This window comes from Ailuropoda melanoleuca, chromosome 9 (genome assembly GCF_002007445.2).
Source record: "Ailuropoda melanoleuca isolate Jingjing chromosome 9, ASM200744v2, whole genome shotgun sequence".
NCBI classification, from domain to species: Eukaryota; Metazoa; Chordata; class Mammalia; order Carnivora; family Ursidae; genus Ailuropoda; species Ailuropoda melanoleuca.
The window spans coordinates 40,624,649-40,651,301 of NC_048226.1; the positions used below are offsets into that span (position 1 = coordinate 40,624,649).

A 26,653-nucleotide genomic window follows, 5' to 3' on the forward strand; every position below is an offset into this window, starting at 1 on the left:
ACTAACAGTGAATGGATCAACCAAGAAACAGAAGAGGAAATTAAAAAAATACATGAAGAGAGATGAAAATGAAAACACAATGGTCCAAAATCTTTGGAATGCAGCAAAAGCTGTTCTAAGAGAGAAGATTCTAAGCAATATAGCCTTACTACAAACAGGAAGAAAAACCTCAAATAACAACCTACCTTTACACCTAAGGGATATACAGAAAGAACAGACAAAATCCAAAACCAGTAAAAGGAAATAATAAAGATAAGAGCAGAAACAACTGATACAGAAACTAAAAAACAGAACAGATCAGTGAAACTGGGAGCTGATTCTTTGAAAAAATTAACAAAACTGATAAACCTTTAGCCAGATTCATAAATAAATAGAGGACTCAAATTAACAAAATCAGAAATGAAAGAGGAGAAATAACAGCTGACATAACAGAAATATAAAGGACTGGAAGAAAATATTATGAAAAATTATATACCAACAAATAGGACATCGCGAAAGAAATGAAAAAATTCCTAGAAACATACAACCCTCCAAACCTGAATCAAGAATAAATAGAAAATTTGGACAGGCTGATTACCAGCCACAAAATTGTATCGGTAATCAAAAAACTTCCAACAAACAGAAGTCCAGGACCAGACCATTTCACAGGTAAATTCTAACAAACATTTAAAGAAGAGTTAATGTCTATTCTTTTCAAACTATTCCAAAGAATAGAAGAGGAAGGAAAGCATCTGAATTCATTCTATGAAGCCAACATTACCCTGATACCAAAACCAGATAAAGACACTATTAATAAAAAAGAACTATAGACCATCATCGCTGATGAACACAGACGCAAAAATCCTCAACAAAGTATTAGCAAACCAAAATCCAACAATACATTTAAAAAATCATTCACCATGATCAAGTAGGATTTATTCCTGGGATGCAAGGATGGTTCAATATTTGCAAATCTATCAGTGCGATACATCACATCAACAAGAGAAAGGATAAAAACCATATGATCCTTTCAACAAAGTATCTGACAAAGTACAACATCCGTTCATGATTAAAACCCAACCAAGTAGGTTTAGAGGGAACATACCTCAACATAATAAAGACCATATATGAAAAACCCACAGCTAACATCATACTCAATGGTGAAAAACTACCTTTCCCTAAAGTCAAGAACAAGACAAACTCTCACCACTTTTATACAACATAATACTGACAGTCCTAGCCAAAGCAATCAGACAAGAAAAAGAAATAAGAGGCATTCAAATTGCTAAGGAAAAAAATAAAACTTTTGCTATTTGCAGATGACATGGTACTAGATGTAGAAAACCCAAAAGACTCCACCAAAAAAGTACTACAATTGATAAATGAATTCAGTAAGGTTGCAGGATACAAAAACCAATACACAGAAATAAGTTGCATTTCTGCACACTAATAATGAAATAGCAGAAAGTAAAATTAAAACAATCCCATTTACAATTGCACCAAAAATAATAAAATAGTTAGGAATAAGCTTAACCAAAGAGGGAAAGACCTGTACTCTGAAAACTATAAAACACTGAAAAAAGAAACTGAAGATGACACAAATGAAAAGATATTCCATGTTCATGGATTAGAACATACATTGTTAAAATGTCCACACTACCCAAAGCAATATACAGATTTAATGCCATCCCTATCAAAATACCAAGAACATTTTTCATAGAACTAGAACAAATAATCCTAAAATATTTATGGAACCATCAAAGACTCCAAGTAGCCAAAGCAATCTTGAAAAAGAACACAGCTGAAGGTACCACAATCCCAGATTTTAGGATATAAAGCTGTAGTCATCAAAACAGTATTGTACTGGCACACAAAGATAGACACGTAGATCAACAGAACAGAACCCAAAAATAAACCGATGATTATATGGCCAATTAATGTTCAACAAAGGAAGCAAGAACAGCCAATGGCAAAAGGACAGCCTCTTCAAAAATGGAATTGGGGAAACTAGATAGCTATATGCAAAAGAATGAAACTGGACCACTTTATTTCCCCATACACAAAAATGAACTCAAAATGGAGTAAAGACCTGTGAGAACTGAAACCATAAAAATCCTAGAAGAAAACACAGGCAGTAATTTTGCTGACATTGGCTGTAGCAATATTTTTCTAGATGTCTCCTAAGGCAAGCAAAACAAAAGCAAAAATAAACTATTGGGACTACATCAAAAATAAAAATTTTCTCCACAGCAAAGGAAACAATCAACAAAATAAAAAGACAACCTACTAAATGGGAGAAGATACTTACAAGTGACATACCCAAGAAAGGCTTAGTATCCAAAAAATATAAGGAAATTATACAGCTCAACACAAAAAAAAACCAAATAATCCAATTAAAATGGGCAGAAGACATAAACAGACATTTCTCCAAAGAAGACATACAGATGGTCAACAGATACATGAAAACATGCTCAACATCACAAATCATCGGGGAAATGCAAACCAAAACCACAACGAAATATCCCCTTATACCTGTCAGAATGGCTACAATCAAAAACACAAGAAACAACAAGTGTTGACAAGGATGTGGAGAAAAGGAACACTTGTGCACTGTTGGTAGGAATGCAAACTGGTGCAGCCACTGTGGAGTACAATACGGAAGTTTCTCAAAAAATTAAAAATAGAATTACCATATGATCCATTACCCAGTAACTCCACTAATGGGTATTTACTCAAAGAATACAAAAACACTAATTGGAAAAGACATATGCACCCCTATGTTTATTGCAGCATCATTTACAATAGCCAAATTATGGAAGCAACTCAAGTGTCCATGGATAGATGAACGGATAAAGAAGATGTATATCAATACAATGGAATATTACTGAGCCATAAAAAAAGAATGAAATCTTGTCATTTGCAATAACATGCATTGATGTAGAGAGTATAATGCTAAGTGAAATAACTCAAAGACAAATACCATATGATTTCACTCATATGTGGAATTTTAAAAATAAAACAAATGAGCAAAGTAAGAAGGGACAAATCAAAAAACAGACTCTTAACTACAGAGAACTGATGGTTACCAGAGTGGAGGTGGATGGGGGATGGGTGAAATAAGTAGAGGAAATTAAGAATACACTTATCATGATCAGCCCTGAGTAATGTATAGAATTGCTGAATCACTATACTGTACATCTAGAACTAATATAATAATGTGTGTTAACTATAATGGAAATTAAAAACAAAGAACAAAAAGCAAGGAGGATCAGGAACATGTGGAACAGACTCAGCCCAGTACCCCGGTAGCCTAAAGCAGAATTGGCCAGCTAAGCCTAGCCCAGACCCCATGAGCATAAAAATAAACACTTATTATTACAGGAAAAAAATTATATTTTGGAAGAACAGTTAATGAAATAGAAAAAATGTCAATAATATATTAAATGGAAATATCAAAATATAAATAATATACTATGATTATAATTATATATTACATAAAATTTTTTTTAAAAAAGAGTAGCTACAAAAAACCTATAGCTAACACCAAACTTAATGGTGAAAAACTGAATGCTTTCCCCCAAGATGTGGAACAAGGCAAGAATGTCTACTGTCACCATTTCAACTGTGCAGTGAATGTCCCACTCAGAGCAACAGGCAATAAAAAGAAATAAAAGGCATGCGGACTGGAAAGGAAGAAATAAAATTATTCTTATTCACAGATGACATGATTATGTAAGTAAAAATAAAATCCCAAGAAATCCAAAGAAAAATTTTTAGAACATATAAATGCAGTTAGCAAAGCTTTAACACACAAAAATCAAATTTCTATACACTAACAATGAATGACTGGAAACCAAAACTTTGAAAATAATACTATTATAATAGTTTCCCCCAAAATGAAATTCTTCAGTATAAACTTAGCAAAACATGAAAGAAATTAAAGAACTAAAGAATAGGAGAGACATATGTTCATGGACTGGAAGTCTCAAAATAATGAAGATTTCAATCCTCCCCAAAATGATCTACAGATTTAACTTACTGCCAATCACAATGCCAGCAAAATTTTCTGTAGACAGACGAGATTCTGAAATTTACAAGGAAAATCAGTGTAACTAGAATAGATAAAATAATTCCGAAAATAAATTGGGAAGAAATACAATCTCCAACTTCAAGACTTTAAAGTTACAATAATCAAAACAATGTGATATTAGAGAAGAGACAGACACAGAGACCAATAAACAGATTACAGTCCAGATACAGAGCCACAGAAACACAGGTAATTGATTTTTGACAAAGATGCAAAGACAATTCAGTGAAGAAAGGATATCTTTTCTACAAACCATGTTGGAACAATGAGACATTAAAAAGAATAGTAAATTAGACTTTTAAAAAAAGACTTTATTTGACAGAGAGAGAGAGAGGGAGAGAGGGCACAAGCAAGGGGAGTTGCAGGCAGAGGGAGAGGGAGAAGCAGGCTCCCTACTGAGGGAGGGACCCTGGGATCATGACCTGAGCCAAAGGCAGATGCTTAACTGACTGAGCCACCCAAATGCCCCTAATAAATTAGACTTAACAAAAATTAAAACTCTGTTTTGTGAAAGGCACTGTTTAAAAATGAAAAGGTAGGCTACAGAAGTTATTTGCAAGTCACATATCTGACAATGGACTTGTGTGGGTGAATATGTATGTATTTTTAAATAAATGAAATACACACACACACACATACTCTTAAAACTCAACAGTAAGAAAACAAATAACCAAATTAAAAAATGAGCAAAAGACTTAAGACACTTCACCAAAAGTATGTAACGTGGCAAATAAATACATGAAAAGATGTTCAACATCAGTAGCCATTAAGAAAATGACGTGAGAACCATAATGATATACTACTACACACCTATTAAGATAGACAGTTTAAAAATAGTTAAAATATAGACACCAACAAGAGCTAGTGAAGATATGGAGCAACTGGAACTCTCGAAGAGTGATGATGAAAATGTGAAATGGTATAGCCACTTTGGAAAACAGTTTGGAAGTTTCTTATAAAGTTAAACATATACTTACCATATGACCCAGCAGCCCCACTCCTGGGTACCTACCCTAGAGAAATGAAAACTTATGTTCAAATAAAAATCTATACATGAATGTTTACAGCAGCTCTAGTCATACTAACAAAAACTGGAAACAATTCAAATGTCCTTTTCCAATGGGTGACAGATAAACTGAGTACATGCATACAATGGACTATTTAACTCAGCAATAAAAAGGAACAGACTTAATACATGCAGCAACTTGGATGAATCTAAAAGACATGCTGAATGGAAAAAGCCAAACTCAAAGCTTACATACTATATGAATTGATATATGTGACATTCTCAAAAAGACAAAATTATAGTGATACAGAACAGAGCAGTGATTGTCAGGGATTAGAAATGGGGAGAAGTTTGTGACTACAAGGAAGTAGCAAGAGAGTTTTTTATGGGGTGCTAGAACTATTTGATAACTGTGGTAGAGCTTACATAAATCTTCACATATAAAATTCATGTAAATGTACACACACACGAGTCTCAATTTTACTTATATTAATGTAAAATACAAAATTAAAAAGCAAAATAAAGATGCTCAGGCCCATACCCACACTTAGCGAAATAGGATCTCCAGTATTGTGATGCAGCTGATTGCATTTTTAAGACACTCCACAGGTGCTCTTGGTGTATGACCAAGGATGAGAACAGCTGTAATTCCTTGAACCTGATTTCTCCATTCCTTCTGTTACATCTTTAGGTCAGGCTCTTATCTCTCACCAGGCCTCACCTCTCTTCTTGAGCCCTACTACATTAGTGCCAGAATGATCTTTGGCAGGATAAATTTCAAGCTCCTCAGAACAAAACATTCCAAGATTTGACCCCTGTCAACCACTCTCATGCCTCTGCCCTTCCTTGTATTCCACACTCCAATATTAAAAGAACACTCCAAATCCCCGGAAGTGACCTATTTCACACCTCTAGGCTTTTTGCTCAAACTACATTACCTGCCTGGAATTCTACCCCCACCACAAATTTGCCTGTCACGTACCTTTTAAGACTGGTTCAGTTACCTGTTTTATGTCACTCCCAACTAAAAATCTTTCAGTAGTTTTCTGTCCACGTTCACCATCACCTATAACACTGACCACAAGCCTCATCTCCTACCATTCCTGCCCCACACTTAAGACTCGTAAAATGCCAATCTTCCTAGTAACTCTCTCCCAAACTTCATGTTTTTTCAGCTACTCATGCCTTAGCTAATGATACTCCTTCCCAAGAATAGTTTTCACCCACCCATTTTTTCCTAACACATATTCATCCTTCTAGAATAAACAGCTGTCATCTCTGAAAGTCTTCCTCTGCACGTCCAGGCTAAAAGAATTACACTTCTCTATCTCCAGAGCCTCTCTGGTTGTCACTGTCAACACCTACCTTATTTTTTTTTTTTAAAGATTTTATTTATTTATTTGACAGAGATAGAGACAGTCAGTGAGAGAGGGGACACAAGCAGGGGGAGTGGGAGAGGAAGAAGCAGGCTCCCAGCAGAGGAGCCCGACGTGGGGCTCGATCCCGTAACGCCGGGATCACGCCCTGAGCCGAAGGCAGACGCTTAACCGCTGTGCCACCCAGGCGCCCCTCAACACCTACCTTATTACACTGAAATTATTTCATGTGTTCATCTCCCTCAATTTGCTTCTTAACAGCAAAGGCTATCCTTTAGATCTTTATATTACTAAGGCTTAGCATAAAATCTGGAACAAACAGGTCCTTTACAAATGTTTCTTGAAGAAATAAATAAATGAGAGCAAATTTACCAGGCAACTTAATATACATCTCCTTTTCTCCAAAAGGACCTAAGTGGCTAACTATATGCTGATAATACCTAAACCTCTATCTACGGCTCAGCGGTCTCTCTCCTCAGCTTTTGTCGTGTTATAAACAATTGTCAACTAAGCATCTTTATTTAGATGTCCCATATGTACCTTGAAATCAACTTAACCAAAACTGAATCCGTATTCTTCCTCAATTCCTTCTCTTAAATGTGGTCATTTCCTTGGTAAATGGATCCAATAGCCCCAAATCACCACATTAGAAACCTCAATCATCCTAAATGCCTTCCTTTCCCTCATTTCTCACACCTAGTTACGAAGTCCTGCTGATTTACTGAGATCTAAGCTCTCTGTGTGCGCCTGAAGTTCACACCTCTGCTTCTTCATATCTGGGCTATACCAACAGTTATTAATATAATGGTCTTACTAAATGGGCAGAAGACATGAACAGACATTTCTCCAAAGACGACATACAAATGGCCAACAGACACATGAAAAAATGCTCATCATCACTCAGCAGCGCGAAAATACAAATCAAAACAACAATGTGGTAACAACTCACACTGGTCAGAATAGCTAAAATTAACAAATCAGGAAACAACAAATGTGAGAAAGGGGAACCCTCTTACACTCCTGGTGGGAAGGCCAGCTGGTGCAGCCACTCCAGAAAACAGTACAGAGGTTCCTCAAGAAGGTAAAAATAGAACTACCCTATGAGCCAGCAATTGCACTACTAGGTATTTACCCAAAGGATACAAACATAGTGATCCAAAGGGGCACCTGCACCCCAATGTTTATAGCAGCAATGTCCACAATAGCCAAACTATGGAAAAAGCCTATATGTCCCTCAACAGATGAATAAAGAAAATGTGGTATATATGTACAACGGAATATTACTCAGCCATCAAAAAAGAAACGAAAAAAAAAGAAATCCTTACCATCTGCAGCAACGTGGATGGAACTAGAGGGCATTATGCTAAGTGAAGTAAGTCAATCAGAGAAAGATAAATACCATATGATTTCACTCATGTGGAATTTAAGAAACAAAACAGAGGATCATAGGGGAAGGGAGGGAAAAATAAGACAAAATCAGAGGGGGAGATAAACCATAAGAGACTCTTAACTATAGGAAACAAATTGAGGGTTGCTGGAGGGGAGGCAGGTGTGGGGATGGGTAACTGGGTGATGGGCATTAAGGAGGGCACATGATGTAATAAGCACTGGGTGTTATATGCAACTGATGAATCACTAAACTCTAGCTCTGAAACTAATAATGCACTACAGGTTAGTTCATTGAATTTAAATAAAATTAAATATATATATGTATGTATAAAGGTCTTACTGCCTACAGTTCTGAACCTTAGCAATTTGTTTTATAATGCCAATAGTGATCTTTCTGAACTGCAACACCATCACTTCACTCCTTTGTTTGGCACTCTACAGTCTACATAAGAAGTCTAAACTCCTTAGCATGGTATAAAAGATCTTCTTCTGCCCCCTGCTGTCTTCCCCAGACTCCTTTCTCTCCTTATCCACTCTATCAAACTACACCCTACAGCCACATGGAACTTCTTATATTTCCTAAGGGGCAGTCATACCAACTCATAAATCTATGCTCAAGTAACTCATTCTGTCTATAATCTTCTTCCACAGTACAGTCACCTAATGATCTTTCAAGCCTGAGGTCTAAGGTAGATTCCACTATAAAGCTATACATGATCCATGCTCTCACACAACCACTACCGTTGGAAAGAACTGATCAATTCTTACTTGGGGTTTCCATCAATTTTATATTTGTCTACAACAGCACATATGTATCACCTATAACATCTGTTCATTGCAATCTATTTCCCCCAAGAACAATAAAAGCTGCTTGAAGGCAAGGGCCACACATGATCTCTAGCATCCACAGTATCTAATAAAATTATAAGACACATTGAAGGTGTTCAATAAATGTTTGTTTATTAATGCAGGTTAATAATCCTGGCTTTTAACCATGTGGTAAAACCAACAGTTCACAATGACAACACTTAATACACAAAACATTATGTAGTCCCAAATAGCCACACAGAGGCAAAATCCACTAATTCACCTTTTTAACAGAAAATAGCTAATAATTAGCATTATCCCCCAAACACACAAAACAAGCTATCACCAACAAATTTTTTAAAACGCTGACATATTTTACATAGTATACATTGTTCCTACGTGCAGCAAAGTAAAACTTGTTTTTAATACTTTCTCACTTCACCATTCTGCACCTTTCTATCTATTCTTTCTTACCAACAACCTCATCCTATCCTTAGGTTATGTAAAGGAGCTTGTTTCAGGCCTGTCCAGTTCTGTAATGTCCCATGTTCCAAAATTAATCCATCCTCTCTTCTTTTTCAGTGAAATCTCTTATTCTCTCAATAGGCAAAACTCAGGTTCATGGTGAATCTAAGGACAGCACCAACAAATGAATAACTAATATGTTTAATATTCCCAAACATTATCTGCATTTTAAGAGTTAATTATAAATGTAAATAAACACTGAGTTGGTATAATATGAGAGAGATTTTTGAGGAGAAATTTACCAATGGGTAAGGAAGGGAAAGAACACAAAGTTATCCACTAACCAAGTTGTAACTGCATTACAATAGAATGAACACAAATTCTGGCACACTGATTTCAGGCAAGCATTTATCAATATAAGAGAATAACAACATCTACAACTCACAGTATTATTCTGTAACTCAACTGGAATATATAGGAAAATACTTAATAAATGACAGAGTCTATGTACAGTTGATTCTTGAACAGGGGCTTAAACTGCCCAGGCCCACTTACACTGGTTTTATTTTGTTTTGTTGAGAACTGAAAGCAAAAGCCATAGGGCATTTATTTACAACTGTTCACTCCAATCTCCACAGGACTGAATGGAAGGCAACTGGCACACAGGTCATGCCTTCCGTCCTCTAAGTACTAAAGGGAGGCCTGCTCAGACCGTGAGCAGCCCCCTCCCCCGTGGCCCAGGACCAGGCAGAACTGTAAGCTGCCCTGACTGCTGAGCTGGGTCAGGCACCATGGCTGGTCGGCAAAAGGCCATGCTGAAGCAGAAAAACACACCTAGGGGGCAGGGTAGGCGCCGCTCTGGGAGCCCTTTTCCTTCCCAGTGCCCTAGCAGGACTGTAGGCCAGAATAGCTGCAGGCTTTGGGGCCCCTCCCAGGCAGCCAGCCCCATCCCATTCCCAACCTCCCAGTGGGCACACTCAACGCATGGCTGGCAGCAACCAATGGCCACAAGCCAGTCATAGACTTCCAGGCAGATGGGCCCATGGCGCTGCATTGCGCCTCCAGGCCATCATTGCCACCTGAGGCCAGCCCAGCATTTGCCCCTGCTGAGCCAAGTCCACCAGCCTCTGGTACGTTGCCAACTCTGGGCCAGACCCACCCCCATGGCTCCTGGACCTCCTAAAAGCAGAGTTTTTTGTTTTTTGTTTTTTCCAGAAAATGTAAGTACAGTACTTAAATGTATTTCTCTGATGAGTTTCTCAACATTTTTTTTTCTAGCTTACTTTATTATAAGAAAACAGTATGATAGATTTAACACACAAAATATGTGTTAGTCAACTGTTTGTTATCCATAAGGCTTCCAGCCAACAGTACACTATTAGTAAAGTTTTGGGGGAGTTTTGACTGTGCAGGGGTGTCAGTGCCCCAATTCCCATCTTGTTCAAAGGTCAGCTGTAATTGAAAAGAACTTGGTATTCAACTCCAGAAAAGATGTAGACCAAAGAATTTGCAAGCCTAAGTCTACACCAGTTATCACTAATGGACTTTTTTATAAACATCAGGAAACCTCTATTCTTCAATCAATTTTCATACCTTTTCTAAATGGGTTGAGAAGGCTACAATGGATACAATACATGGAGAGGAGATCTTCTAAAACCTGTAAACTTTTCTCGGCTTAGGGTTTATCTGAGGTAAAAACTAAGGCGTCCTTTGTGTTTTCAAAGACACAGCAACCAGTGGAGTTTTCTAAGACTTTTTAATTCTCATATGGTATTTAGATAGATTACCAGAGATATAAGTTATAAGTAGTTCCTAGTCAAAGTCTGTTTGAGACCAGTTATTCTCTCTCCATTTTGAGTAATCAAAATGAGAAAGAGCATGATGGTACTGTATTACCTGAAAGAATTTCTTTCTTAAGTTAATGAGTGATGAAGCCTAGGGTACAATTTTTAACAGATAATTAGGTGTCTCTCAGAAATACCAAAGACATATTTAAACCGTCCCTGTGTTGACTACCAGGCTGACATGGTGGTAAATAAATGTGACTATCACTCAATCAGCTAGCTTTGATATCCTCCATCTTCTTTCTTGGTTTCGTTTTTTACTTCAATACGAAGACCACACTACTTATCTTTGTGGGTTTTTTTTTTTCTTTTTCCTCCTTTCTCTACATTTAAATACCACGGGCTTGGAGAGGAAAACAAATAATATTTTTGCATTATACTTGTCTAACAACCTTATAGGTATATCATAGTTCTACTGCAAAACAAGACAATGAAATGGGTCTCTCAATATATTTCTCAAAATTCCTTATATTTGTAACACTTTTTCTATGAATACCTATATATACTTGTCTAAAGATAAATACTATTATATAATAAGATTATATAGCTTTTATATATTTCCACTCATTTAACTTCCTATATCAATGAATATATTTCCAGCACGTCACTATTCAGTGCTTTGTAGTAATCCAAATACCATTATTTATTTAACCCATCCCATATTGTTGACAACTTACTTTCAACTTTTAGTAATCATAAAGAGCACGATGGATAAATTTGTACAGATATCTTCACATGTCTGATTATTTTCTCACAATTTTTAGATGTTATTTGAAGCAAATAAAAATATTCGAAGTAAAGGGGACAAGATAAAGGAGTGGACAGATGAAAGAGACAGGAAAAGGAGAGGAAAATAAGACAGAAGCAGGTAAGGCACAGATTTAAAAAAAAAAAGATGTGAAACAGTATATTTTTTATTATCAGAGTTGCTGTTGCTGTTCTATCATTTTCAGCAAATTTGTATTACTTAGGTTTACTTAGGGTAAAACTCTTCCTTGCAGTCTTAAACTAAACTTAAAATTCCTTCTTTGGAAGCTTATTTTCTCTGCCTAGATACTTATGGGATTTATTTTTTTATCCTTAATTTTAAGGATAGTTTCTATCCATAGATTGAAAGCTTGTGAGAATCTCTTTATATTGAGTTTTTTTTCTTCCTAGAATATGATAGTTTGCATGCACAGGTGTTTTTTTAGTGCAGTCATTTCAGTGTTTCTGATTATTACTTTGTTCGCAATTTCAAATTTTTTATTTATTTATTTATTTATTTTTAGGAAAAAAGAATTATCCCTATGTTAGACAACTTTGTTAGAAACCTAGGATATCTCTGATCCCTTCAGCTTCTTCTCATTCCTTCCAGATCTAGTAAGAGATTGCCATTATTCTGATTTTTCACAATGTAGTCGATTTTCTTCCCTTTCCACAATTCAATGATCATTTGGGAGGTCACATCAAGGGATATTAACCAGGTGCATGGTTACTTTCTGATGATTTTTAAATTGCCTCAATTTCTTTAAAATATGTTTTTATGAATCAAGAATGGATTAATATATCAATGCTCATAAGATGCTGAAGTTTGAAAAGGAAGAGGAAGAGAGATAAGGAGGATCAGGTAGGAAATGAAAGTAAATGGAGTGGTTCCAAAAAAAAGGAACTGAAATATTGTGGTAATTTTTTAGTGAAAATTTCAGGATAAAAGTTTAAAAAACAAACATGGAAAACTGAGGAAAAGCAAACATTCTTGACATTTAATATCCAAACTCAAAGATATTTTTATTTTCTTACACATCTACTAGAAAGCCAAATTATTAACAGCGACTATCCTAGACAAAATATTTGGGGATATTAATTGAATGAATCAACAGAAACTTTACATTAAGAAATTTTAGTCAAGCAAACTAATGAGAGATCTTAATTACAGAGAATAGCATTAGGCATACATGAGTGGCAATCAAAGCTCCTTATTTGCTATTAGTCAAAGATCACATAACTTCAATAAATGTTAAAGAGAGAAAACTTCAATGAGCATTTTCAAAAGCATTTTATCACATCTTATTCCATCAGTCATTCTCAATTTAAATTAGCATACTGCCTAACATGGTATCTGATTGATGAGTCCTCAATGCCACTTGTTTATATTTTTTCTAAGTGGTATTCAATGAGACTAAACTGGTAAAAACCATTTAGGGGGAGCGTTAAAAAAATTCAAGGGAAATTCAATTTAAGATTTAAAACTGCTCAGTAAATATTCACAAATATGATTTTAATTTAGTACTAAAACAGAAAAAGACTAATCTTTCCTGAAGACATTTTTCATTCAAACCAAGAAAAACCAACAAAACAAAAATAATTACAATGATGATAATCTGAATGCCTAACTTTTTTATAGGGAAATCAGATTTTGGCATATTAAGTATGCTTTTTGAAATGTAAAAGGAAATTATGAACTGAAAAATATTTAACTATTTCAAAAGGAATATAACTCAATGAATATATAATCACATATAGAAGTTTAAGATACCAAACTTTGGCATATTCATTGATTTTTTAAGGGAAGGAAGTGTGTGCTACATATTAACCCAAAAAAGTACCTTTCCTCCTAATTTGCCATTCAAGAGTCTTCTCCAATAGCCACAGAAATGGGGGTTGGAGTGAGAACAGAGAGAATAAAGTAACTTTCACTTCATATATACAAACAGATTCATCACTGCATTTATAAAAACAAATACATTCTAAGTTTAATTTCTGTCCATGTATCTTGTAGCAAAACAGTCATAGTTTTATAGTATTCACTATAAAACTTCTGTTCTCTAATCATAATAAAATCCCTATTTTGGACACTGATATATATTTTAAAAGCTTACTTATTAAGTCTTAATTGTTAATTTAATTATTAACTGGTATCAAACATATTACACTTTTTCTTTTTACACTTTATTTCTATTCACTATTAGAAGATGCATGTGGTTCCATTTTCATTTCTAAAGATACAACTAGCACATTAGAAATTACACATAAGCTTTTGCTTGTCAAACTAGCACATTAGAAATTACACATAAGCTTTGGCTTGTCAACGCATTAAACACATTCTCAATTACTATGTAAGAATTAAAATTTAGGGAACAAAGCATGAGAACCCAACAAAATAGGTAAAATAACTTCCTTCAACCTATAATACTTTTTATCTTATATATAAAAATAAAATGTAAGAAAGGCTAAGCATTGTATTGTTAAGATGCTAAAAGTAAGCATTAAAAAACAAAAAATAAAATACTAAAATATGGGGTAAAAGCAACATTATAAAAAAATAAATAAGAGACGAGGACTAATCAATCCTACCGGATACCATGTTAGGCACTATGCTAATAAAAATTGAGAATGATCAATAATATAAGAAGTAATAAAATGCTTTTTAACTTCATAACTGTTGTTTACCACCTGACTATCAATTCAAAGGGAGAAAATGAATCTTTTAAATACCTGCTATTATACCCTAATAAATTCAAGAAAATAAACACCAAAAAAGGTCAAAATCTATAGAAAACAAAAGTATACACATTCTAATAATAAAGGGGAGTTTTAGGTCTTTGTTTTTTACTTTTAGAACAGAAAAAAAAACTGCAAAGGAAAGATGAAAAGGAATGGTTACATAAAATAGGTCAAAACCAATAAATCTAAAGAGAACGAATACTCTTGTCTTGTCTTGCTCAGCAGATGGCTGTGTACTTGCACCCAGCACAGGTAGAGTACATTTATGACAATTCTACCTAAGGAACAAGAGCCATAACAATCACACTCTAACCCAGAAAACCCAATCTTAGCGTTTACTGTAAATAATTCTTCACACATAACACTAAATGAATCTTGCAGGGATTAATAAAAAATATATGTATATAAAAAGTCTGTGTAGCAAAATTTAAATGTAAATGTCCCCAAACTCAAAAAACGCTTTAGAACAGGACACAGGGATGCCTGGGTGGCTCAGTGGGTTAAGTATCCACCTTCAGCTCAGATTATGATCTCAGGGTCCTGGGATCCAGCCCAGTCAGGCTCCCTGCTCAGTGGGGAACCTGCTTCTCCCCTTTTCCCTGATCGTGCTATCTCTGTCTCTCTCAAATAAATAAAATCTTAAACACACACACACACACACACACACACACACACACAACAGGACACATTATTAAAATGCTCGGAAGAAAGACAAAAATACATATATAGAAAATGCATATGAAATAATGATGAGAGACTATACAACTGAAAATTATGACAATTACACAAAAATTATATTTATTTACTTAAGTTTTATTTACTTACTTTAGAGAGCATGGGCATACTGGGGTGGGAGGAAGGGGAGAGGGAGAAACAGAATTTCAAGCAGACTCCTGCTGAGCAAAGAGACCCACACAGGGCTAGATCTCACAACCCTGAGATCATGACCTGAGCCAAAATCAACAGTTGGACAATTAACCAACTGAGCCACCCAGGCACCCCACAGTAATTATATACTTATGAAAGCCACTGAGTTTATGGAGACTCATTTGACTGTTTAAACACATATATGGTACACTCAATAAAGAAAGCTCAAATCAAACTGGGTCTGAAAAGTTAGGATAAAGAGAACTTTTATTAGTTTTCTAGGGCTGTGTTAACAAATTATACCACAAATTTGGTGGCTTAAAACAACAGAAATTTGTTCTCACGGTTCTGGAGCCCAGATATCTAAGCTATACTATCTCTGAAGGCTCCAGGAAATAATTCTTGCTTCTTTCCAGCTTCTGCTGTCTACAGGCGTTCCTTGGCTTATTTATAGAAGCATAACTCCATAAACATAACCAATTATTTTTAGGTAATAAAGTCTTACTTCCTATAAGATAACACTTTAATAAAATTTTGTTTTTATTTCAATTCTTAAAATGATTTGGAAATGCTATAAAATATTAAGATAAAAAGAGTATTTTTTAAAAGACAAGGAACTCAAGTACCACCAGAATCCTTGGGAATGTCACAGGGCACTTGAATTTTCCAAATGGCTTAAATTATTAAAATCTTACTTTAAAATTTTGTTTAAAATCTTACATACAAAGAAACACACACAAATCTGGTTGACTTAAGCAAAACACAAAATAAAATGTTTTTTTTGTATGACAGACTCAGATGCCATTATTAACATATAGTACATTACTACCTTGAGAATCACTGATAATGTAAAGAGAGCAGTACACTTCTGTACCGCTGTTAGATAGTTGTTTGTTATATATTTTGCCCTTTCTCTTTCTTAACAGTAACTTTGTTGTCATGGATGCCCTTCTTTCCCTTTTTGTAATTTGTTATTTGTAAACAAAGATTTATGGGTAAGGGTGCACGTCAGGTCTACCACATTAGGACAAAAAGACTCACTCATACTCTAATTCTACCAAACACAAGCTCTAAACATCAGTTTCTTCATTTGCAAACTGCAGATAATAATAGCACCTAAACATACAGGGTTGTTTAGAGGACGAACTGAGATAAAGACAATAAAGTAACTGGCACAGAACTTGACATACAGTAAACAATAAATGTAAACTGTTTCTTTTTCCTTCTTATTACTGCCTTAGAAATTAACTACCTCAATTTTTGAAGACTACGTCTGTGTGTGTGTGTGCGTGTGTGTGTGTGTGTGTGTGTGTGTGTGGTATGTTGTCAGAATAAAGTCTGGAAAAAACACCTCAAAAAGTTAATAGTGTTACAAAGAAATAACACTTCATATCAACTAAGATGGCTAAAATAAAAGACAGTAATAATGTCTGGCCAGCAAGGACGCATGAGAAAGCCTCTTACGTCGCTGATGGGGATATAAAAGGGTGCAGCCACTTTGGAAAACAACTTAGTTTCTTAAAACGTTAAACACAGATTTATCATATGACACAGCAATTCTACTCTTAGGTAGTAACTATGTAAAAGGAAAATTTAGGTCCACATGAAGACTTACACTCAAATATTCACAGTAGCATTATTCATTCAACCCAAATGTCCATCAACTGGTGAATAAACAAAATGTGATCATCCACACTCTGGAACACTGTTCATTAATAAAAAGAAATAAAATATTGATACATGCTACAACATGAATGAACCTCAAAACATTACACTGAATCAAAGAAGCCAGACACAAAAGACCCTATCTGTAAGATGATACTTAAAAGAAATAGACGGAAAAGGTTAATCTAGACACAGGAAGCAGATTAGTGGATACCTAGAGCTGCAGGTGGTATCAGGGATTAACTGTAAACAGGCACTAGGGATCTTACTGGGGTAATGGAAGTGTTCTGAAACTGGATTATGGTTATGGCTGGATAACTCAATGAATTTAGTAAAAATCATTACATTTAAAATGGGCAGATTTGGGGGCATCTGACTGGCTCAGTCAGAAGAGCATGCAACTCTTGATCTTGGGGTTGTGAGTTTGAGCCCCATGTTCGTTGTGGAGATTAAATAATTTTTTTAAATGGGCAGATTTTATACTATGTAAATTATACCTCAACAAAGTTGCTTTTTATAAAGTTAGCAATGGCTATCTTCACCTAACAGTGTCATGGGTGACCTTTCCCCCCAGTATTACTTTTGAAAATGGTTTGAAGAAAAGTTTGTTTATTTGAAACAAACAAAAAGAGTAAACTGCCAAATTTATTGGATCTATGTATAATTAAAAGTGAACAGGGTAAAGACATTGGGATTCTCCTCTGAATAAAGTACTTGGCCTTCATGATACCTATTTTGCTTATATTTTTATTATTTCTCATTTCTTAGCAAGGTTCTAGATAGACAAAGTTATTCAACAACTAAGTGATTCAAAGTTGAGAGAAAAATATTAAATGCCCCACATGAATTTTTCTAAAGATACTTCCAGAGGTAATACCGTGATATGAAATATTTTATAGATTGTTTTTCACAATCTTTCCTGGATGAGAAGATAACATAGGCTATATAGACCTATGTAGTTATACCAAGTCTAAATTTAAGCAAAACAAAAATACTAAAAGAACACAAACCTGTTAAATACTTGGTCACAGTACCCTTTATTAAAGAACTTTTCAAGAGACTCACACAGACTAAAGCCTCAGAATAACTATTTTCTAGATTTATGAAACCAGCTCTTCATTTGACTGTTTAAACACATACAAGTATTTATATAAATGGAAAGCTCAAATCTGAAAAGTTAGGATAAAGAGAACTTTTATTAGTTCTCTAGGGCTGCATTAACAAATTACCACAAACCTGTTGGCTTAAAACAACAGAAATTTCTTCTCACAGTTCCGGAGCCCAGACACCTGAGCTATCCTATCTTTGAAGGCTCCAGGAAAGAATCCTTCTTGCCTCTTCTTAGCTTCTGGTGACTACAGGCGTTCCTTGGCTTATTTATGACAGCATAACTCCAATTTCTACCTCCATTTTCACATGGCCTTCTTCCTTCATGTGTCTCCCTGTCCCTTCCTCCACTTGTAAGGACACCAGTCACTGGATTTAGGATCCACCCTAAATCCAAGATGATTTCATCTGCAGATCCTCAACTAAGTAAATCTGCAAAGATCCTATCCCCAAAAGGGACTAGGCCAGTTGTTGATTAACTATGTTAAAGTTCATTCTCTTAGGAAAAAACCTCACCGAAAAAACGTAACAATTCAAATTTAAAATTGTTTTGTACATTCTCAGTTGGAAATATCCTATCATTTTAATTGTGTCCTTTTCTCAGTAGAAAACATCCTATTATATTATCAGGAAATTCTATCATTAAAAAACTTATAAAATACATATAAAGGGTTGTCATCCAACCCTTTATATGTTTTACTCTAACAACTTATTGCCCAAAGGTTATTTCTCTCCTGGTGTTCCTCATCATGGTGAATGCCCTCTCTAAGAACCCTGCAGCTCTGGCTACTAGACCGTTGTCATACAAGCAACCCACCAGCAAATCCTGTGGACTCCTTGAAAATATATTCCAAATGCAACCAGTTCTCACTCTCCCCACCAGCCTAGTACCAGTGAGCCACTACCACTGAGCCCTTTAACATGTAAATCTGCTATATCATTCTCTTAAACAAAACTCTCCAGTGGCTTCCATCACAGATACAATAAAATCCAAAGTCGCTCTCCTCTCCTATACCTCTCCCTCTAACCCTCTCTCAGCCACATAAACCTTTCATCCTAGAAAGCACCAATCATACACCTGTCTCACTGTTACCTCTATTTGTTTCATCCAGGTATCTGAAAGGCTGAATCTCTCTCTTCTGTCACTTCTCTGCTGAAATGTCACTTCATAGAAAGGCCTTTCCTGACAACCCTATCTAAAATTGCACTCCTGGGTCATTCTCCCTTTACCCTTCTGAACTACTGCTTCAGAAAATAACAATCTGACAATCCATGTTAGTTTTTTACTGTTAGCCTCAATTAACTAGAAAGTAAGTTCCGTGGAAAGCATGTTTGGTTCGGTGACGTATGACCAGCACTGAAATAATATCTGGCACACACTAGCTCAACTAATATCTAAATGAAGAACATACCTAACTTTGAATGGCGACAATAATTTTTTCATGTATTTTCCCTTTTCAAATATCCCCTCCTCCACTTTGCAGGAATATTATGACAAATATTTCCCCAAATTATTTCCCATTCACAATACATTTTTATTCTGCTTTGAAAAAACAATTACCAACAGACGTTTCTCTACAAGTTAAATATTACCAGGAGAGACAACTAGTTGCTTGCCATTAGATGGGATGGGAAACAAAGAGCTAGTAAGCAAACAGCCCTGTGACCTGATACCGTTCTTCCCAACTGCTCCTTATTTCTGACTTTCTTCAATGTCAACAGAACTGCTTTACCAAAACACAATGACTGATCTGCAGAATGGTCTCATCTAGAGATGAGCTATTTATTATATCTACTGTATTATATCTATACCTTATCAGTAATTAGGGCCTTTCCTTCCCTTGAATAGTGTCCCAAAGTAAATTCCAAGGACCAATGTTTCACAGAGGTGTTAAAAGACACTGAAAAGGGTCAAATAAATTAAGAAAAACTTCAATAAGCAAAATAGAGCAGATATCTTTCTTAGAAGACTTTTCAGAATCTCAACTATGTTAATGTGCACTGTAAATCTTCACAATGGAAAGAATATACACTGAAACCCAAACTTATTTTTTTCAACTCAAACTTAACAGAATCTTTCATCAATCATTTAATTTCATTACTCTTTTTTCCTAGCTATCTCAAAAATTCTGGCAGCCTGACTTACTGAAAACACCTTTTACCTTAGATATCAAAGGAGGTTTAAAAGGAAGTTTGCTAAAGGATTTAAATTATAATTAAAGTGTTCACTGCAGGATATTATTTGGGAATAAATCACTTTTTTTCTTCATAAAAGTGAAGAGTAACAAAAATTGTTTTACCAAAAGTAGCATAAAATTGGGGTCAACAGCACTCAAGTAATTCCCCTCCACCTACATATCCCTTTTTTATAACACTGCTAACCAAAATAAGGGTGGGACTGGAGGTACAGAAAGAAGTTCCATAAATTTTTAGACTAAATATCATATTTACATTTCTAGGAGTAACTATAACTATGGGTAACAGACTCCTAAATAAAAAAACTAAATCAGTAGGATCACTCTAGGATATGATAAACAACACAAATTCATACGCTGTCTGATGCAAAAATTACTTTCCTCACAAGTCGTCTTTTTCTCCATCATTCTCCCATATCTCAAGGGATTCCACCCTCATGAATGCCCCTGCTTGCCTCCCTTGCCTCTAAAACCTTCTTGTGATCACCTTTTCACTCCTATTCTGTATCAGTGCCAGCTTCCAACCTTGAACTAGTTCATCCTAACATTTGCAGAATATCTTCGTCGGTATCTGATGTTAGAAGCAGAAGTTGAACTAGTCATAGCCCTAACATCAAAGAAACTCCTGAAACTTAAAGGCCTGACTGGAATATAGCCCGAATGTACCCTCCCCGTGAGACAAACAATGCTACCTTCAAGTCCGATCCTGCAACAATTCTAAATTTTTTGAAACTAAAAATAGCTCAGCTGTTGTCTCATCTGCCAGCAGATGGCCAGACTATTTTTAATTCAGGATTCTAGAGAGCAGGAATGGATCAAGCTAAGCTAGGGCAGCCTAGAAGCCCTCTGCAGAGTTGTCTTAGCGGCAGAGAGCTGTAGTGGGGCAGGTACCAAGAGAGGGCAACCTGGAGCTGTTCGTGGGCCTGTGGACTTCACACTGATTCTAACAATGTTGATGTGAAGGGGTTTTTTGTTTCTTAACCATTCTTTACTTCAAAATAAAGTCTGAAATATAAGATAATTTGATAGAAATTTTAAATAATCTGCATACCCTTTAAAGTTTTCATTATTTTTCTTTTTATGAAAATAAAATGAAATTTCCTTTATGTAGTATCTTTGAGAATGAATTTTGTTTTTAATAAAGTGAAATCTCCCCTAATCTTGATAAGGTGTGCTAAAAGTTTTACTTTAATCAAAAAAATATCATTTTCTTAACAATATGTGATGAACTATAACTTCATCAGTACTATTTACAGAAAAACTACTTATAACTGGCCATTGTTAAAAAGGTAACAGAATTTTGAATACCAGTGCTCTGAAATCTCCTCACATGCCAATAAAATGATTTTAAACACAAAAGGATTAAAAGTCTGACATACTATATACTTTCCTGTTTATCCTCTCTCTCCCTTCAGCTCCTCAGTAGGTGCTCAATAAATATTTGGGGGTGGGGAGGAGGAATAATGCAGGCAAGTATAAGGGTTATTTAGAAAGCATATTTAAAAGATTATAGCACTCACTTCTAAGCTTCCACCATCCAACTCCTACCCACTCACAACCTAATCTAGATCAGGGATGACCAAACCAGTCCATTCCAGTTTACCTTCCCATTCCTGCTTGAGGGCCACAAAGATTTGTATCAAGAGACCAAAGTGGGTCTGGATTCTCAATAGTGATGAGCAAAGAGGAGATTTATAATAATTTCCAGAGACAATACATATTTGAAGACACCATCTTACTGTAAAACATTATACTTTCTGTAAAAATGAAAGGGGTTGTTCCTACCAATTTATGTTTGTGATAATGTAGATGGATGACTAGAAGAAAAGAGACAAAGTTCATCCAACAGGGATCCACTACCTTGAGATCTGCTTAATGAGATTCTGCAGGAGACTAAATGTAACTTTTTAAAAATGTGAGAAAAAGCCTTATATATCTTTTAAAAAGTACTGTGTTGCCTAGCCTCTGCCTGGGTAGTCACATTCCTCATAATAAGCTTCTTCTAACTACATGGAAGAGGCAGGCAAAAAAGTAAAACCAGCAAAATCTGCAACAGACAATTCCTAGTACACCTAACACACACACTACCAAGTAGCTCCTACATCTAGATGGCAAGGACCAAGCCCTCTAGAGATGCCAATCAAGCAGGGCAGGAATACTCAGCGCACAAGTTAACCAAACTGTGTTCACGTTCGTGGCACATTAGAGGGGATGTAACCTTATAATAATTAAGTTCAATATCCTAATTTATAAGGAAGGAAACTAACGTCAAAGGACTTGACTACACTGCAAGGTAACAGAACTGGGGATCCCAGATTCTCCTTCCACAGAACTCTCCATTACAACATGCTCAACTTATATTGGCATTTTGGAGAGGAAAAAAAAATAGTATACAAAATACACTGCATTTCATCAGTCTAATATTTGTAATTTAGTATACTAAAAACATAATTAACAAGGAAAATCAAGTCTCAAACTAAAACTTTAGTTTGAATTTCTTAAATTCTTTAACCTGCAAGTTATTTATAAACCCATACATAATTCTTTTAAGAACTCAAAATCATTTCTTCCCTCATCTCACCCCAATTTAATAATTATTCCTTTTGGCACCACGTAAATTCGATTTTTATCACTATGCAATGTCTTCTCATCCACCTAGAACAGTCTTTCATTAGCTACAAGGATTAAAAAGATGAACTTCTGATTCACGAAGCGCCAAAAAACTAAACTTAAACCCACTATACCACAGATTCAAAAAAAAATAATGAAATTTCTTCAGTAATGTTTTTTGTAACATCACCTTAAAATATCTAAAAGAAAAGGAAAACCGTATAGCTTATAGTAGCAAGTTTAAAAAGTACTCTATTTTAATAATTAAAAAGCCTTTCCTGTCCTTCACCCTTTACTTTAGCACACATTTAAGTTATTCTGGATTTTTGCCCCTTCAAGAACACTTTTTCCCAAAGCCCATTTAACAAACTTGATTTTCTTGTCAATTTGATATAGTCTATTTCCACTGATATAAAATAAAAACAAAAGCATTAGGAATTCATCTTTGTGTTAAATTCATCCTGGTCTTTCCTTAAACGATTTCATCTTTGATGTATGCAATAGATGTATCACTTCCCTTTTTTTTTTTTAACAATTCCTCATCTGCCTGTCCTCGCTATAGGTATTGTTTGGATTTACTCTGCTATGGGCTTCAATACACTAGATCTCCTCCGTCTGAACTATAAATCAGAATTCAAGCTTGAGAGCAGCTGCCACTGTCCAGACATGTGGCTGGTGGGTGTCATTGTCTTTTTTCATTTTTCCCATTTCAAACTCTCCCCTCCTTGTCACTAAACCCAGCATATTTAAAGGTCCTTCCCTTCCTCGCTTTTATATCTCCACCCCCACCCCTTAACCTCTGGTCTTGTTCTTCCAGGTCAGCCCAATCACAGACAACATCACTGTTTTTCCTGTGGCGGAAGCGGAGAGATGTCAGAATGGGCTACACGTCTTGCAGATCCCTTGTCAAGACTGTCAACAAGGGAACAACTTCGGCCTATCTTCCCAAAGTACCACGCCAAACGACAAAGTTATCAAAATTACGATACGGAACCCTTCCCACGCCCAATCTTGACAAATCAGCTCTACCTCAATTTCCAAGCTAATAAACAACAGCTCATCTTCTGCTCATCACAAAGGGTGCTAGCCTGTCCGCACCGCACGGTCCACCAACAAAATCTTCTCGTACTCTCAAGTCGATTTCAAGCCCTGCTGCGTTCCCCGAACCCAGCTAACTGCCCTTCCTCCTCCACCCTGCCTCTGCCCCATATCCAGATAACGAGTTACTGTCAACTCCAGCCGGGGAGCAAAGAGCTTCGCTAGGGCTCCCTGAGGTCAGTGGCGCCGGCCTAGGGCAGCCCCAGACGACCCCACCTCCCGCGGCTGCTACCGCGCCGCCGCCCCCCCCCCGCGCCCCGGGCCTCCTCCCCGCTCACCTAACGCCACCTCGCACGCTTTGCGCAGCTGGGAGTGATGCGCCTTCTTCACTTCCTTGTCGGCCAAAATCTTCTCCAGGGCCCGGGTCAGGAACATGTTCTTCGTCTTCTTCCCCTCATACATGGACGCAGAGAAGGAGGCGGCGGCTCGTCCGACCCGCGGCTCCTAGTGGCTGGGGGGGGGGGGGGGGGGGGGGGGGGGGNGGAAGAGAAGAGAGAAAGGAGAGGGGGTGGAAGTGGGGGAAAGGAGGCGTGGAGGGCAGCGGCAGGATCACGAAGGGACGGGCAGGTGGGAGCAGCCGCGGTGCGGGCGAGGGGTGCGGAGGTCTCCACCAGCCCTTGAGAGGCCGCCCCTTGAGGGCCGCCGCTTCTCCCGGCCTGGGGTCGCTTCCCGGCCACCCCCCTCACTCGCCCCTCCGGCCCAGGGGCGGCGAGGGAGCCCAGCCCGGGCGGCCGTCTGCCGGGAGCCCGAGGGACAAGGCGGCGGCGGCGGCTCAGAAGCCGGGAGAGAGCCCTGCTGCCCTGGCTACTGTGGGGATTAGCACCCGCCGCGGCCGCGGACTGGCCTCCATCACCGCCGACCTGCCCCGGCCGCCATGTTGGGAGGAAACGACGCGTCACGCAGCGGCCGAACGGCTGCAGAGGAGGAAACGGCGGCGGCGGCGGCGGCGGCGCTGCCTGCCCAGAGCTGCCGCGGCGCGGGGAGGCTGGGGGCGGAGGGCGGCGCGGGAGGAGAGGCCCGAGCCGCAGCGCTACGGTGGCCCGGCGGGGCCCCGCCGCCTCCTGCGTTCGCCTGCAGGGCGGCGTGGGGCGTGGCGGGCGTCCTGCGGCGCCGGGCACCTCGGGGCGGCTCTGCTGGGGGGCGGGGGACGCCTGGTACCCTTACTCCCACGGGGTGAAAAGGACTTCAGGGTACGCTGCTTCCACTTCCCCGACTTCCTGAAGATCCCGTTAGTGGAAATATAGTCCTTTCCGCTCTTGGAGTCACGGAAACACCCGCCTCGCCCACTCTCAGCCGCACAATGTTTCCACCTGCCGCGCTCGACTTTTAATTTCCTTACTACATGTGAGAAACTGCTATCCAGGACTATGCCCTCGGACTACCTCCAGTAGGAGTGTCTCTTAAGAAGAGTAAACTAAAACCAATTTGACATGGATTCAGGCATGTTTCACTTTTTTTTTTTTAATCTCTGTAGGATTAATCGGTAAACTGTAGATTTCAGATCCCTTCTGAATTGAGTATCAAGTCAAGCCAACAGGTAAATGTTTCCGATTGATGAGGACCCTTAGAGCTCCGTGTTTCTCTGCTTTTAATACCAAGATGCAGTCAGGACATGAAAACCAGTTTAAGAATAGAAAAGCTTTAAATATAGATTACCACAAACATGTGACCATGCGTCTGCTTTGGTATCAAAGAATAATTAAAACTTCTACAGTGCTTAATTTAGAGCATACAATTATAAAGAATCCCATAAAATATATGCAAAGAATTATATGGTGATTTAGGTGCACGTCTTCAAGTTCAAAGCTGCTGGTTCCCAAATTGTTCGAGTGTCTCTCACTTCTGATCCGTTCTATTGCCTTGACTAGGGACTCGTCCTAATGCAATCATCCAAACCTACGAATAGAGAGGCTGTGAAGTGGCAAGATTTGGGACAAGCTAAAAACCATGGGAAATAAAAATGGAAACTTTGAAGGTGATCCTGAATTAAAGTGGAAACATAGATTAATTTTTAAAACTGTGGTGTTTAAAAAAAATAAAAATCATAAAATTGTGTTGTTCTGAGAAACATACATAAATTCATTAATTTCATTTTAAAGAGTATTTCTAGATTTCTGGGTATTGGAGATTCAATATACTAGATCAGACATAATTCTGATTTCTATATACACTCAAAGATTATAAAATTTTTTAAAACAAGCTCCATTTCTAATTTATCTTTGTTTCTTCATTATGCTAGTGTTGCGCCAGGTACTGTTGAAAGCACTAATCGCCAAATCTATTTAGTTCCTCAGTACAGAGATACATTATGTTCTCCAGCCTCCCTTGCAGTTAGGTGTAGCCATCTAGATTTAGCTCATTAAAAAAAATAATAATAATTCCACAATCAATCTTCCACGCTGTTTTCCTTCAGTGGCCACATGCTGAAGATGGCAGAGCACAAATTAGAAGAAGCCTGAGTCCCTGAATTACCACTTGGAGGAGAGCCATCCATCCATCAGGAATATTTGTTTCGGACTTTACAGGAGCAAAGTAAATTGTTCAGTTATGTTTAGCAGCTAGCTCTGTCCTAAACAAAACATTTGGCGTTCATACAAACAGATCTCTGAGCTTAAAGAGCCCAGAGTCTCTTGCATACCACATATCATATCTGTAATCATCTTGTCTGCTTA

At 37.2% G+C, this 26,653-nt stretch overlaps 1 protein-coding gene across 3 annotated transcripts in view; it reads right to left on the minus strand.

Annotated features, from left to right (window-relative positions):
- The window catches only part of ARFGEF1 (ADP ribosylation factor guanine nucleotide exchange factor 1), a 153,624-nt gene extending 128,753 nt beyond the window's left edge, over positions 1-24,871 (minus strand). For 2 of the 3 annotated variants that reach the window (XM_002916380.4, XM_019796558.2), the window contains exon 1: positions 24,260-24,870. In XM_002916380.4, the coding sequence (XP_002916426.1) occupies positions 24,260-24,383 (124 nt within the window). In that variant the 5' untranslated portion in view covers positions 24,384-24,870. Of the gene's footprint in view, positions 1-24,259 lie in introns of all 3 variants that reach the window. The other variant, XM_019796560.2, reaches the window with a different exon arrangement.
- Between the last annotated feature and the right edge of the window lie 1,782 nt (positions 24,872-26,653).